Source organism: Anabrus simplex, chromosome 2 (assembly GCF_040414725.1).
Source record: "Anabrus simplex isolate iqAnaSimp1 chromosome 2, ASM4041472v1, whole genome shotgun sequence".
Lineage (NCBI taxonomy): Eukaryota > Metazoa > Arthropoda > Insecta > Orthoptera > Tettigoniidae > Anabrus > Anabrus simplex.
The window spans coordinates 690,205,406-690,220,661 of record NC_090266.1 but is presented as its reverse complement, the minus strand read 5'-3'; the positions used below and the strand labels follow the sequence as shown (position 1 = coordinate 690,220,661).

The 15,256-nt window shown below is 42.0% G+C and overlaps 1 protein-coding gene across 1 annotated transcript in view; it reads left to right on the top strand.

The window, feature by feature from the left end:
• CtsL4 (Cathepsin L4) overlaps positions 1-15,256 on the top strand; it is a 138,057-nt gene that overhangs the window by 11,359 nt on the left and 111,442 nt on the right. Inside the window, exon 2 of the mRNA XM_067139357.2 lies at positions 13,758-13,910. Within this exon, the coding sequence (XP_066995458.2) occupies positions 13,758-13,910 (153 nt within the window). The remainder of the gene's footprint in view (positions 1-13,757; positions 13,911-15,256) is intronic.

Here is a 15,256-nt window from a genome sequence, read left to right as displayed (position 1 = left end):
GGTGTTTTGGTTGCACCATTTTACGCCTTTTCTCAATGCAAGCATCTTCCCATTTGTTTAATACATTTTTGGCGCCTTTGTCACATTTCATTCTTAAAATAATAAACAAGAAAAATCTAACGTTGCTATAAAGACAGGGAAAGGGAAAGGGTTTCGTCTGTATAAGTTGGTTTTTCTTAGTTCCTCAATTCGCCGCTAGGATCGTACATTCCTTCACTGCATTAATCGGGAGCGTAAGTACAAACCTGTTGAGTGATTGTTGAATTATTAGCTTACTGGCCTTGTTAGTAGAAGTTTAGTGGGTCGGTAGATGCAGAGTGGGTTGTTGTCCCATATACTCTGTACTCTGACCGGCCAACCGAGCAGAGGAAAGTTGGTCACGGCTCTACCGTGGCTCTACGCCTCTGCATTCGGGAGACGGGCCTGGGGCACAATGCCGGACTTCACGCCTGGCCCCACCCGTCGGCTGTCCTGAGAATGGTTTTCTGTGGTTTTCCATTCTCCTGCACTAAGGCGAATGCCGCGACAGTTCGCAGTATAGGCCACGGCCGCCTAACCTCTCACCTTCTCCGCACATCCCCTTCACCGTAACAAATCTCCCGGCCTGAGAGACGGCGTCACCGTCTAAGAGGCCCGCCTCCCCCTTCAGGGGAGGAATAAAAACGTTTAGTAGTAGTAGTAGTAAGTTTAGTGTACATGACCAGAGTGAAGGCGTAACCTTCGGGGGAAAAAGTCTAGTACAGATGGTATTCACAACGTCGGGTCTGTTCTGAGGTGCAATGTGTGTTTTACATCAATAACAATTGATGAAGAACACCAACGTAGTCGTGTTACGCAGCATACACCTAGCACAAAACATGTGAAGAATAAGGAATCAACTATAATGTAGTAACGGTGGAGTGCGACAATAGTAAAACTCACCGACGAAGCAATGGGTTTTTTAATTTCAAGAAATAAAAATGATTTTTCTTTTTTACTGAAACAGCAAAGATATTTGTGGCATGTGGTATTCAGCTTAAAAACCCTGTTATGAAAACGTATTTGCAGAAATATACTGGGAAGTCTCTTCCAGATTCCAGTATATTTTCTACTAGATAGGAAAAACAGGTATGTTTTAAACATTTTAGTAGCACCAAATAATGGACAGCAAGTGAAACCCATGCTGTTGAATATGTACTTTCTGAATAAAACAAACAATGCCAGTGTGATGCAAAGTTTCAGTGATGCATGTGTTGTATTGTGGCCTGAAGGAATACAGTGTGATTGAGTGTGACTAGCAGTGGTGTTTCGTGCATGAAGGGATTTTGGGCGCCACCCCGCCGCTTTTTCAAAAACACTTAACATAATATCACTCTGAAACTGATTGCATAAAGATGTGCACAAATGTAGCGAAGTCGATCTTACGGTGGTATGCTGTTCAGTTATATAATGTTACATTTATGCTTTTGGCTGTAAACATCTCGTTTTTCTATTTTCAAAGATATGGCAAAAGAATTTCAGATTATGGCTGCTGTCCGCAAAGCACGATGTTTTCTCTTTAGCCCTGAGGCGCTCGGGCTGTGGCAGGAGAGCCCTCTGTAGGTCCCTTGAGTTAGCAAGTGTGCGGGGTGTGGGAGGAGCCTGGAAAGACGATATGGGCATGTGAGGGGAGGGAAGAATTCAAGCGGATGTAAAGGGTGTCCGGCGGAGCCCGCAGCGACATCGCCAAACGCTTGACAATGTACCTAGGCATTTTCCCCCACGTCTTACATTGATTGTCATTAGAGATTAATTCCAAAACATTTTACATAACAATGAATTCCATTATACAGTACTATTTAAATAATTCAATAATAATTCAAATAATAATATAAAATAAATATTTAAAATGTAACCATAAGGTGACGACACCATTCGTAGGTTGGTCAAATTGTTAAATGCGCCTTCATGCTTTAAGATATGAGCAAGACGAGAGAAATTCAGGCGTGCACAATTTATTTGTTTTCATGGTTGTCGTTATTGTAGTTAGTAATAAGTGAAACAGTGCAGTGTCATAGTAGTCTTGATTTGCAGTATTGTTTAGACTGTTAATGTGTGTGTAGTAGTGCAAGTGTTATGAAGGTAAAACTACCATACTAGTTTGGCTAGTTGCTTTATGTCGCACCGACACAGATAGGTCTTATGGCGACGATGGGACAGGGAAGGCCTAGGAATGGGAAGGAAGCGGCCGTGGCCTCAATTAAGGTACAGCCCCAGCATTTGCCTGGTGTGAAAATGGGAAACCACGGAAAACCATTTTCAGGGCTGCCGACAGTGGGGTTCGAACCTACTATCTCCCGAATACTGGATACTGGCCGCACTTAAGCGACTGCAGCTATCGAGCTCGGTACCATACTAGTTTAAATTGCATTGTAAATTCTACCTTCAGTATGTAAGTCTCGTGTGTTTAGTGTTTATATGCCTAGTTGAAAACTAAATGTTACAGTCATAATTTAAGAAGACAAGCAAGATGAGTACTGTACATAGAATTTTAAGTAGTGGCGGGAATTTAAGGAGGGTTGTAAGAACAAAAATACATACACTAAGAAATTTAGTCCGTCACTTTATAAGCACGCCGACTGACAAGCCACCGAAGGAAATGTAGCAGGCATAAGTCAAAAACGCACTCGGTTTGAAGTTTATAGAATAACCGCTGCGAAACAACCTGGAAACCTGGAAGTATTTTTCCCGGTCGATGAAGTTGTTGTGGATTATTTGTACAATTCCGATGACAACGTCAGAAAGCGAACGGTGCTTCTCTACGCTGAAAAGGATTAAGTCGTTCAGTAGGAATACCATGAAGAACGCTTGCTATGTGCTCCATCGAGAAACAGTTGTTGACCGTCTTCAACGAGCGTGTCATGAACCACTTCGCGAAGCAGGAGAGGAGGAGAGTGGATTTTGTATACAAGCAAGTCAGCTTAGGTATCGTTACCATTTTTTTGTATTATTCTCATCTATACCATCTTCCCATCACCATCGCCATAATTTTCATAATCGTCAAGGTACGAACTTTGTACTGTACTTATACTAACAGCGTTCGTAATCTACGAAAGCTGTTTTTCGGGTGTAGTTATTGAGTTGCTTGTTGGCGATGTGAGCTCTGCTGTCTTCACACGTTGACAGATACATGAACCCTTTCGTTTTCCCTGCAAGTGTTGTGATTTATTAGCCTATATTTGTTAAACCTCTACCTGAAAAGTATATCGAGTGTTGAATTTAGTGGTGATGCGGTCGTAAGAATATGTCTTTTGTCTATGTTTTAAGGATATGTAGTAGGTTGTAGGACTGCTATATTTACGACGCTTTAAGTTTCTTTTTGTTTTTTTTTTCGCTTCGCGATTTTATCTGATTTTTCGCTACGTGTTCGTTCTGTCTCGGTAGCAGATTTCAATTCAGTCAGTGTCATAGAATAATAATAATAATAATAATAATAATAATAATAATAATAATAATAATAATAATATTAATAATATTTTTCTTTCCTTCTTAAACCGTTTACTCCCCCCCCCCCCCAAAGGGTTAGTTTTCCCTCGGGTTCAGCGAGGGATCCCACCTCTACTTCCTCAAGGGCAGTGTCCTGGAGCGTGAGACTTTGGGTCGGTGGATGAAATTGGGAAAGAGGACCAGTACTTCGCCTAGGCGGCCTTACTTGCTATGCTGAACAAGGGCCTTGTGGTGGTGGGGGGGTGTAGGAAGATTGGAAGGGATAGACAAGGAAGAAGGAAAGAACCGACCGTGGCCTTAAGTTAGGTACCATCCCAGCATTTGCCAGGAATGAATGTGAGAAAAACGGAAAATCATTTCGACAATGGGTGAGGTGGGAATCGAACCCACCTCTACCGTACTCAGTTGACCCCCCGAGGCTGAGTTATCCCGGTTCCAGCTATCGTACCACTTTTCAAATTGTGTGACAGAGTCGGGAATCGAACCTGGGCCTCCGCGGGATGGCAGCTAATCACGCTAACCACTTTACAACATAGGCAGACATTATTATTATTATTATTATTATTATTATTATTATTATTATTATTATTATTATTATTATTATTATTATTATTATTATTATTATCATCATACCGGGCGGTACATCTCTACGACGCAAGTTCAAATCTTGCGCCAATTGAAACTTCTCTACTGGAGAAACCCGGAACTTTAACAACTGAACTAACTCGACTGTTTATCAGAAGATGTCACTGTGTGTTTTTGATTTGCTTTTGTTTATCAGTGATCAAGAAGTGTGGACATTCTCTAACAGATGTCTCTACCAAAAACTATGGTAATACACTCTGGTGCAATGGAATGAACTATCTTGAAGAAATATTGTATTCATAAGTTTTGTCTTTACTAAATTTTATTCTGTCATTGGTGGGTTGGCAATATTAAGTTTTCTTTCCGCCTGTTTTGAATGTAACCAATCCTAAATTTCTGTAATTAATTTCCCACCAATAAGGTGTTTCTTCATTGCCTTGTGTACAAGTTTTTGCTGTCAACCAATAAAAATTGAGTGGGTGTGCCTACTCATTCCCGAAAGGTCTCGAATTTTCCACGAGGGTATAAAAACTGCTGATTTTCTTGTCTCCGGGCCACTTCAGTAACATCTAGCTTAGTGTGTGGATATGTAGCAGGGGGGCGGGAAGAGCCCCGTTCTTCAGGCAGCAGCTCTTCATCAAGGTAATGGCCTCTTAACATCTTTATTTCTTGCTAGCTCAGCAGTTTAACTCCCGGGGAAGGTTCGAAACCTTTAATATGTAACCTATATCTTTAAAAATGTAAGCCTTTTCAATCCTTGTAAAAAACTTCACATAACTTGAACTGTAATTTGGGGATAGAGAGTGCTTTGCCCTCTCGAGTTCCCCTTCATTTTGAAGTTGAGGTGACTACGTTTTCTTATCTGTTTCTTCTCTTCCTTAATGTATTAAAGTTTTCTCCTACGAGTCACCTCCCTAGCTTGGGATTAGCCCCTGTGTATAGGCCTAGAGCCACTTAGGTTTTAAAATGTATATTTAGGAGTGCAAGTTCATGCCTCCATCCTTTTTGTTTTTGGCCATTTAAATTAACCTAGTTTTTGGACACTAAGGCCCAGTAGATTGGGTACGAGATACCCCTGTTTCTTTATAATGCCTTGATGGCAGTTTGTGTAAAAATCCGTTATTGCCTTTATAGGCTTGAAAGGTCGAGAGCGGGTCAGCACTTTATGGTGTTGTGGTAAAAGTGCCTTAGAGAGGCTTGAGATGTAAAGCGGGAGCACGAGCTCCATGTAATTAAGGGTTTTCTGCCCTTTGGTATTTTGTGGCTGTGAGCTGAGAGCTCAGACTTTGGGGCTCGCAGCCCAGAATTTGTAAAGTTGCTTTGTACCTGATTATTCTTTTTATTTCACCTAGTGAGAATTGTTAACCGTTGTTATCTGTTGAAAATATAACCTTTATTTAAATTTTAAATTCATCTTTAAGACTTGTAGTTTGACCCATTCCAGCCCGCACCTTTTTTCACCTCTGACTTCCACGGATAACTCCGTAACAAGTGGTAGCATAGCGTAGTTGAATGGGTCTCAATTTAGCCCCTCTGGAAAACATTGCTTTTGATTCGAACTCTAACAATTTTCTCAGTCGCTGGAATTCCTTGATTTTTCTAAATTTTTCTGTCATCATACACGGCCCTCGCGATGTCCTCCATCCCGGCTATTTGCGCAAGGAGGAACTGATCTATGAATTAACAATTAGAAATGTTCAATCTGGAGGCACGGTTGCGGCCGATATCACTAAGCTTAAAGATTCTCTTGATTTGCCGATTACCACCCCAACTTTGGGAGAGAAAGAGATTGATGACTCTCTCTCCACGATCACTGACAATACTACTGAGCTAGCATCCGTAGTTAGTTTTCTTGAAGGAGGGGATCCATCCCCAAATCAACTCAAAAGAGTACAGGCCAGATTGTACCACTTTTCTAATAGAGTTAGCGATCTGTTGTCTCTAAAGCTGAATGACATTCAAGGGAAGGAGGCTAGTGCTCTTCTCGACAACCTTGCTAAACTGTCCAGTAAGGTTACCCTATTGTTAACTGGGGCAGTCCCTCCCAAAACTGACCAACCCGCTACGGTAAACGTAGTTTACGAGGAAGACTCTTCTAAAGGAGAAGAAAATAGGAAATCAGTAGGAGCCCAACAAACCTCTGCCCCATTAGACAATGAATCTGAACGTCGTACCTCGTTGAATAATGCACCTTCTGAATCAGCTTCTCCGCCACTTAGGCCTCTACCCTCTATGTCACCTGGCTTCAGCAGTTTGCCCCATCCTTTAGCAATGTTGCTCAGAGGTATTTCTAAGTTTTCTGTTAACTCTACCAGTGACGTTATTTCATTCTTATAAATTCCAAGATAATGCTCTTGTTTTTTCTCTTTCTCCGTGTCAAATTCTGCAGATTATTTATCCATACACAATTGGTGTTCTATCTGACAAATAGTAAGAGCAATTGCTGATCAATCATCTATAGAAGAATTTCACGCCCATCTGTTAGCTAATTTTATTCCGGCTCGAGCTAGGTCATCACTAATTCAGAAGTACTATTACCGAGTACAGCGGCTGGATGAAAATCTTGCCGACTTCATCCAAGACATCAAATTCTACACCAGAGTATTTGCCCTCCATTTTCCAGAAGATCAAATTGTTCAGGCTATAGTGGAAGGAATTTCACCATCTTACAGGTCATACTTGTGTTTTGCGTCGCGTCCGCAAACTTTTGCCGAATTGGAAGCTATGACTGTCTCAGCCGAAGGGGTTAGATATGCCGACACACTACGTGTGACCGAGCTCGATAGCTGTAGTCGCTTAAGTGCGGCCAGTATCCAGTAATCGGGAGTTAGTGGGTTCGAGCCCCACTGTCGGCAGTCCAGAAGATGGTTTTCCGTGGTTTCCCATTTTCACACCAAGCAAATGCCGGGGCTGTACCTTAATTAAGGCCACGGACGCTTCCTTCCAATTCCTAGGCCGTTCCCATCCCACCGTCGCCATAAGACATATCTGTGTCGGTGCGACGTAAAGCAAATAGCAAAAAAAAAAAGAACACTACGCGTGGCGAGGGAGCCCCCTCCTTCTTTTAGTAATCCTCGGCCTCCACCTCGCCGACCGGTCTCATCCCGTAAATGTTATGCTTGCGGGTCACCTGACCATCTTCGGAACAAGTGTCCGCTGATCAAATCTAGCGGGACAAGGAATGAAGCAGGGTCATCTCAAGGATGTTTTAAATGCGGCGCTTTCTCCCATATTGCCAAAAATTGCCCGAATTCGAATAGCACTCCCTCCTGCTCAACTTCGGGTGCAACTTCCACCAACAATCATAAGTGACTAGTGGCTCCGGCTGAGTCGGCAGATTCATCTTTTCAAGGCTCAGCCCAGGTTAAATCCGACGAAAATTCAGAGAAAAGTCAGAACTGTTCTACATTACGATTTGAATGTCCCAAAGAATGTCTTAAGATTCCGGCGGATACCCCCGCACCTGTTCCATTTCTCAAAATTGAATTGAATAATGAACCTGTAACTACTCTATTAGATTCTGGCAGCGTGTGTTCCATTATTTCGGCCGAATGGTATTCCAAACTAAAATCTGTGTGTAAACTTCCGGATTATTGTTCGTCTTTGGTTCAATGCGTTTCGGCAAACTCCTCTCCATTAGAAATTTTAGGGTTCCTGTATGCCAAAATTAGAATTGCTAAATTTACTTGGAAATTTAAATTGTTTGTGGCTAAGCATTTGTCTTGCCCCATTATACTAGGAGCGGATTTCATGTCACACACCGGTCTTGTGCTCGACATTCAGAGCAAGTCGTGCACTTTCAAATTTGTCAGTAATTTCAAAATCCCCGTTGTTATCATGTAGTTCTGTATCATGTTCATCTGTTTCGCCTACCCAGGATGAGATGTTGTTAGACCCTAGACATCTACCTGAGGAGCAGGCTGATAGTATTCGTAAGTTGTGTCAGTCGCTTCCAGAAGTTTTTTCTCATACCCTTGGTGTTACTGACCTTATAGAATACAAGATTGAGGTTACGGATTCGATTCCAGTCCGTTTTCTACCTTATAGGCTATCTCCACCTAAAATGAAGGCTTTGAAGGAAATTATAGATCAGATGTTGAAAGATGGTATAATTCGGCCCTCTAAGTCGGCGTATTCATCGCCTATTTTCCTTGTTCCGAAACCCCAAGGTGGCTTCAGGCCTGTGAGTGATTACAGGGCTCTCAATCGGAAGGTGGTGTTACAATCTGTGCCCCTTCCCGACCTTCATTCTTGTTTTTCGTGGTTTCGGAAAGCTAAGTTCTTCACCATCTTAGACCTCAATCAGGCTTATAACCAGATACCTCTGGCTGAAGAATCTAAACATCTGACAGCGTTTGCCACGGATCGGAACTTGTGCGAATACAACCGCTTGCCTTTCGGGCTCCCCACAGGAGCAGCTGTGCTTACGAGACTGCTAGACAGGGTCTTCTCCGACATCAAATTTGAGTATTTATACCATTATCTTGATGATGTCGTCGTATTTTCTGAGACCTTTGAAGAACACCTTGATCATCTGAAAGAGGTCCTTAATCGCCTTCGTAAGGCAGGGTTAACAGTTAAGCTGTCCAAAGGTGCTTTCGCTAAACCTTCCATCTCATTTCTAGGGCACATTGTGTCGCCCGATGGTGTCGCTGTAGATCATTCTAGAACACAGGCCATCCGTGATTTCAAACCTCCCAAGGACATCAAAGGTATTGCCAGGTTCATAGGCATGGTGAATTTCTTCAGGAAATTAATTCCTAACTTCTCTAATAGAGCGGCGCCTTTAAATCTTCTTCGTAGGAAAGGCATCAAATTTGAGTGGGGGCCTTCTCAACAAGCCGCTTTTGAAGACCTGAAATTAGCTCTTTGTAATGCCCCTGTTCTTGCTATGCCGGATTTCTCGAAGAAATTCATCGTCCAAACCAACGCGTCGTCGTCGGCAGTGGCTGCAGTCCTTCTTCAAGAGACTGAACTAGGGAGGCGACCCATCGCCTATGCATCTAGGACTCTTTCGGCTCAAGAAGCCAAGAATTCCATCTATGAACTTGAAGGTTTAGCAGTCTTATTTGCTCTAGAAAACTTCCGCCTCTATCTGGATCATGTCAAGTTCGACTTGGAGACAGATAACCAAGCCTTAAGTTGGGTCTTAGGTAGGCCGCGTCGTACTGGTCGTATAGCCAGGTGGGCCATCCGAATTTCTGCCTTCCAATTTGACGTTAGGCATATTAGAGGTACTGAAAATGTTGTGGCTGACGGACTAAGCCGTATGTTTTCTAATGATGTAGAGCCCCTTGAACAGGAAGCCTGTTCTTCCCTTCCCGAGTCCATACCTGCTGGCGTAAATGCCATACTAACGGATGCTCCCATGTTGTTTAGGGATCCTGATAAATATCAACGTGAAGATCCGACGCTGGCCCCTATCATGGAAACCCTTTCTTCTGGGGAACATGTCGTCCCTTATGTATTGAGGAATGGTGTTTTGTGTTGCCCGTCGAGGCATGATCAAAAGATGAAAGTTGTGGTTCCAGCCGTTCTTGTACCAATGATCTTCAAGTACTACCATGAGACCCCATTAGGGGGGCATTTAGGTATCTTCAAAACTAGAGAAAAGATCCGGGAAATGTTCATTTGGAAAGGTATGGACGGTGAAATTCGTGAATTGGTAAAAGCTTGTAAAACTTGTTGGCTTAGTGAACCCACCATGTCCACTAAGCATCGGCTCTTGTCTTCTCATCAAGCGTCGCGCCCCATGGAACGTCTTTATATCGACTACGTAGGACCCTTCCCCCAATCTAAGGGGAACGCCAACAAATTCATTCTTGTGTGTGTAGATGGTTTTACAAGATTTTCTTGGTTATTTCCGACTAAGGTGGCTACCGCTCAGTCAACCATTTCTTGTTTATATTCTATCTTTGCTTCTTTTGGTCCGTGTCAATATATTGTGTCTGATAATGCTAAAGTCTTTACCTCTAATCTCTTTCGTAAATTCTGTTTTGATCTATCTGTCTCACATGTAACAATTTCTGTATACTATCCTCAACCATCTCTGGCGGAACGGGTCAATCGTAATCTGAGGTCGGCTCTGATTGCCTATCATCACGACGATCACTCCAGGTGGGATACATCCCTGCATTGGTTAGCCTTCGCTTTGAACTCGGCGGTTCACGAATCTCATAAATTCACCCCTGCTTCATTGATGTTCAAGTTTGTACCCAACACTCCGCTCTCTAACCTTTGGTCTCTTAGTGATATTCTACCTGAGACAATAGATCCAGATAATATTAAAGATCTTTGGAAGAAGGCTAAGGCCAATCTTAAAGTGTCTCATGAAAAGGTTAGGGAAAGATATGATCGTGGACGGAGGCCCACAAATTTGAAGGTAGGATACCAAGTTATGAACAAGAACTTTGTTCCCGCGGGCAAGCTTGCCCCCAGATTTCATGGGCCGTGCATTATTTTAGATTTTCTTACGCCGGTCACAATGTTAGTGAGCAATCCAGCCACAGAGAGGATATTTAGGGTCCACATTTCTCAAATAAAACCCGTGTAAAATTCTGGTTAACTTTGTCATTAACATTCTACTGGGAACCTGAAGGTTATATTTTTCTCTGAATCTTAGGCCTTCTGCCCCTTATATTTTATTTTTGATTTTTTTATCTGCTTTGTATAAATATTGTAAATGCTTCTCCGAGGGTACACTGCTGTCCTCTCCGTACGGCCATTACCATGCTCCCGTCTCCTGCTAAACCACACCAGTGGCAATAAAAATAAAATAAAAGGTTTCCACGCCGCTGACCCCTCAGAATCACCTCCAAGACAGTACCCTAAAACATTATATTCCAACAACAATTCTGCCGCCGAGATATTACGGTTTCAGTGCCCCCGCAGCCGTACGGTGCCGTACCGCCACTGAGGTGGGGTACGGGCCCACTCCACTCCAGTGATGTCAACCAGTGTACGGCGTGCCGGAGCCCTCCTTCCGGCCAAGGCTGATGTGCGGCGCACCAACCGCAAACTGCTCGAAGACTGTAAACAAACTTCGCATCTGCGGCGTGCTTCACCACGACTACCCTTCTCATAGTAGTGGGAGAGAGGTATCTCAGGGTACTTGAGGGGTCCGAGCGGCCTCCACTGGACACAGGCAGCGGCGGCAGGCCTTGCCGTCAAAATTAATCGGCAGCTAATGTACTTCAACAGTTACATGAACACTCTATATCTGCAATTAATACATTTTTGCTTCAAATCAACCTTTGGTGGACTTAGAAAAATATTTCCCCCATGAATTAATGTTTTTGGTTTCGCAATTCTGCTACAACAAAGAAACTGTAAAGCTGGACTTAAACTAGTCCTACCCATCTATATCAAACAACTTAAGAGACCTCCGACTACAAAAAGTTGTATTTTCTCTCCTAAATTCTTCTTCAACCTATCAGCAACAAACTTAGACCTTGTTTTTGAAAAAAAAAAATTCTTCTTCAGTGTCACCCCTTGGAAGGAATTTTGGGGGGGAGGTCTGTACCGGGCGGTACACCTCTACGACGCAAGTTCAAATCTTGCGCCAATTGAAACTTCTCTACTGGAGAAACCCGGAACTTTAACAACTGAACTAACTCGACTGTTTATCAGATGATGTCACTGTGTGTTTTTGATTTGCTTTTGTTTTTCAGTGATCAAGAAGTGTGGACATTCTCTAACAGATGTCTCTACCAAAAACTATGGTAATACACTCTGGTGCAATGGAATGAACTATCTTGAAGAAATATTGTATACATAAGTTTTGTCTTTACTAAATTTTGTTCTGTCATTGGTGGGTTGGCAATATTAAGTTTTCTTTCCGCCTGTTTTGAATTTAACCAATCCTAAATTTCTGTAATTAATTTCCCACCAATAAGGTGTTTCTTCATTGCCTTGTGTACAAGTTTTTGCTGTCAACCAATAAAAATTGAGTGGGTGTGTCTACTCATTCCTGAAAGGTCTCGAATTTTCCACGAGGGTATAAAAACTGCTGATTTTCTTGTCTCCGGGCCACTTCAGTAACATCTAGCTTAGTGTGTGGATTTGTAGCAGGGGGCGGGAAGCGCCCCGTTTTTCAGGCAGCAGCTCTTCATCAAGGTAATGGCCTCTTAACATCTTTATTTCTTGCTAGCTCAGCAGTTTAACTCCCGGGGAAGGTTCGAAACCTTTAATATGTAACCTATATTTTTAAAAATATAAGCCTTTTCAATCCTTGTAAACAACTTCACATAACTTGAACTGTAATTTGGAGATAGAGAGTGCTTTGCCCTCTCGAGTTCCCCTTCATTTTGAAGTTGAGGTGACTACGTTTTCATATCTGTTTCTTCTCTTCCTTAATGTATTAAAGTTTTCTCCTACGAGTCACCTCCCTAGCTTGGGATTAGCCCCTGTGTATAGGCCTAGAGCCACTTAGGTTTTAAAATGTATATTTAGGAGTGCAAGTTCATGCCTCCATCCTTTTTGTTTTTGGCCATTTAAATTAACCTAGTTTTTGGACACTAAGGCCCAGTAGATTGGGTACGAGATACCCCTGTTTCTTTATAATGCCTTGATGGCAGTTTGTGTAAAAATCCGTTATTGCCTTTATAGGCTTGAAAGATCGAGAGCGGGTCAGCTCTTTGTGGTGTTGTGGTAAAAGTGCCTTAGAGAGCCTTGAGATGTAAAGCGGGAGCAAGAGCTCCATGTAATTAAGGGTTTTCTGCCCTTTGGTATTTTGTGGCTGTGAGCTGAGAACTCAGACTTTTGGGCGCGTAGCCCAGAATTTGTAAAGTTGCTTTGTACCTAATTGTTATTTCACCTAGTGAGATTTGTTAACCGTTGTTATCTGTTGAAAATATAACCTTTATTTAAATTTTAAATTCATCTTTAAGACTTGTAGTTTGACCCATTCCAGCCCGCACCTTCTTTCACCTCTGACTTCCACGGATAACTCCGTAACAATTATTATTATTATTATTATTATTATTATTATTATTATTATTATTATTATTATTAACCTATGAACACTTGTACATTTAGTGACATTAGATGCCATGTAACTGAGCGGTATGGCCGCGCGTGTTAAAACGCTACGACTATGGAGCCAAGCTCTGCATTCGGGAGACGAGTGGGTTCGAAACCCACTGTCGGCCGTCCTGAGAATGGTTTTCTGTTTTACCCTTTCCACTTCCTGAAAATTGCCGCGACAGTTTCTACTCATAGGCCACAGCGTATTCTTCCACTCACCGAGCTCCATAGCTGCAGACGCTTAAGTGCGGCCAGTATCCAGTATTCGGGAGAGAGTGGGTTCGAACCCCACTGTCGGCAGCCCTGAAAATGATTTTCCGTGGTTTCCCATTTTCACAACAGGCAAATGGTGGGACTGAACCTTAATTAAGGACCCGGCCGCTTCCTTCCCAGTCCTAGCCCTTTCCTGTCCCATCGTCGCCATAAGACCTATCTGTGTCGGTGCGACGTAACGTAAAGCCAAGAGCAAAAAAAAAAGAATCCTTCACCTCTTTACCAAAATTCATTCGCATTAATTTCATCTCCATTAGCTAGTCAACTGTGGTTGACGTCAGGAAAGCCATCCGGGCGTAAAACACCCCATATAAATTATTTTGCTTCTTCCCGACCCCGTATCAAGAAATGGGACTAATGAGTAGACATACAGGTGACATGTTTTCAAATGTTCTAATATTCTTTTCCAGGATCGTCACAACAAAACATTCAAGTATATGTTCCTAGAGAGTAGACGACGCCTCAACTGGGAGAATAATTTCCAGCTGATTGATAAGCACAACGCTGAGGCGGCTTCCGGTAAACATTCTTACAGACTACATGATAACCATTTGGCTGATTTGGTAAGCATTATTTATAGGCATGATATGTTTTCTTTGATATTATTTCGTTTATTTTCTTTATTATTATTAGTAAAAGCAATAATTACTAATATCAAAATTAAGGTTTCGTTCTTAAAAATGATAAAATATGCTTTTTTGTTAACGTATGTAAAAAGACTTCGGGAACCACTGTGAAGTCTGAATGTGGGTCTGTCTGTAAATACTATTGTGATAGTACATATATCACACCCCCGAATTATATGTAGAAGTTAGAGATATTATTGTCAGTATTCGATTTATTAATATTATTATTATTATTATCATTATTATTATTATTATTATTATTTCATTTGTATATTTTGCCATTTATATTTATAAGCTGGAAGATATCCACATATGTAGGTATGAGTAATTAGTTTTGCACGAGTGGGAAAACATTGCTTTAATAACTCTGGTATTTTGAATGAGTCATATGGCTACCCCAGTGTCTGTTGTGATGTACTTGTGTCGGGTAATTCCATGAGTCATATATATATCCCAGCCTGATGAGATGAGCTTGTTGTTGTATTAGGAAAGTTTGGTGATTCATGGAATATATCCCAGAGTTTGTGATTGTCTTGGGAGGAAGAAGTAGTTCAGGGCTTGGTCTTGACAAGAGGTTCACTCATGATTGGTGGGCAAGCACCAATCCAGACGTATCATCTGAGAGGAGGGGGATATTGATGTCTATAAAGGTTGATCATACGGCGGCAACCAAGGACATTGTAAGGGACATTGTAAGGGTGATTGTAGAGGTGATTGTAAAGGAACGAGAATGAAGATAACTACAACTACAACTGGCGCTCTGTACGGGAAGGAAGTGGTGCTGATACACGGTACTGGAGTGACACGGCTGCAATGGACTGGACTTCAAACGTTCGTGGAGCGTAATCTTGTTATGTTCGTGGAAAGTGGATGATTGTGGAGAGTGCTTGCGTATTAAGTATTGTAGCACTTGTGGCGGCCTAGCATTATATGTTGGTGAAAGCTATCTCAGACTTTCCATAAATTTATGTTGAGGATCGACAGACGTGCGTATATATCTTTACAACAAGTGTTAAAATATGTGAACACAGTAGTACAAGGTACAGTATCTGTGTGATGTGATAACTGCCGATTATGAGAATCGGTAAGTCGAATTGATATAGAGACAGTGAAGGGTATTTATCTTCATACATGTACATTGTTCATCGGACTATTTACAAATGGTAACTTAGTTCTCGCTTTCGTTTTCCCACGATTGTCATTATTATTGTTGTTGTTGTAAATATGGAGTCTTCCAGCAATATTTTATGTGTGTATTATATGTATAATGTTGTATGTTGATG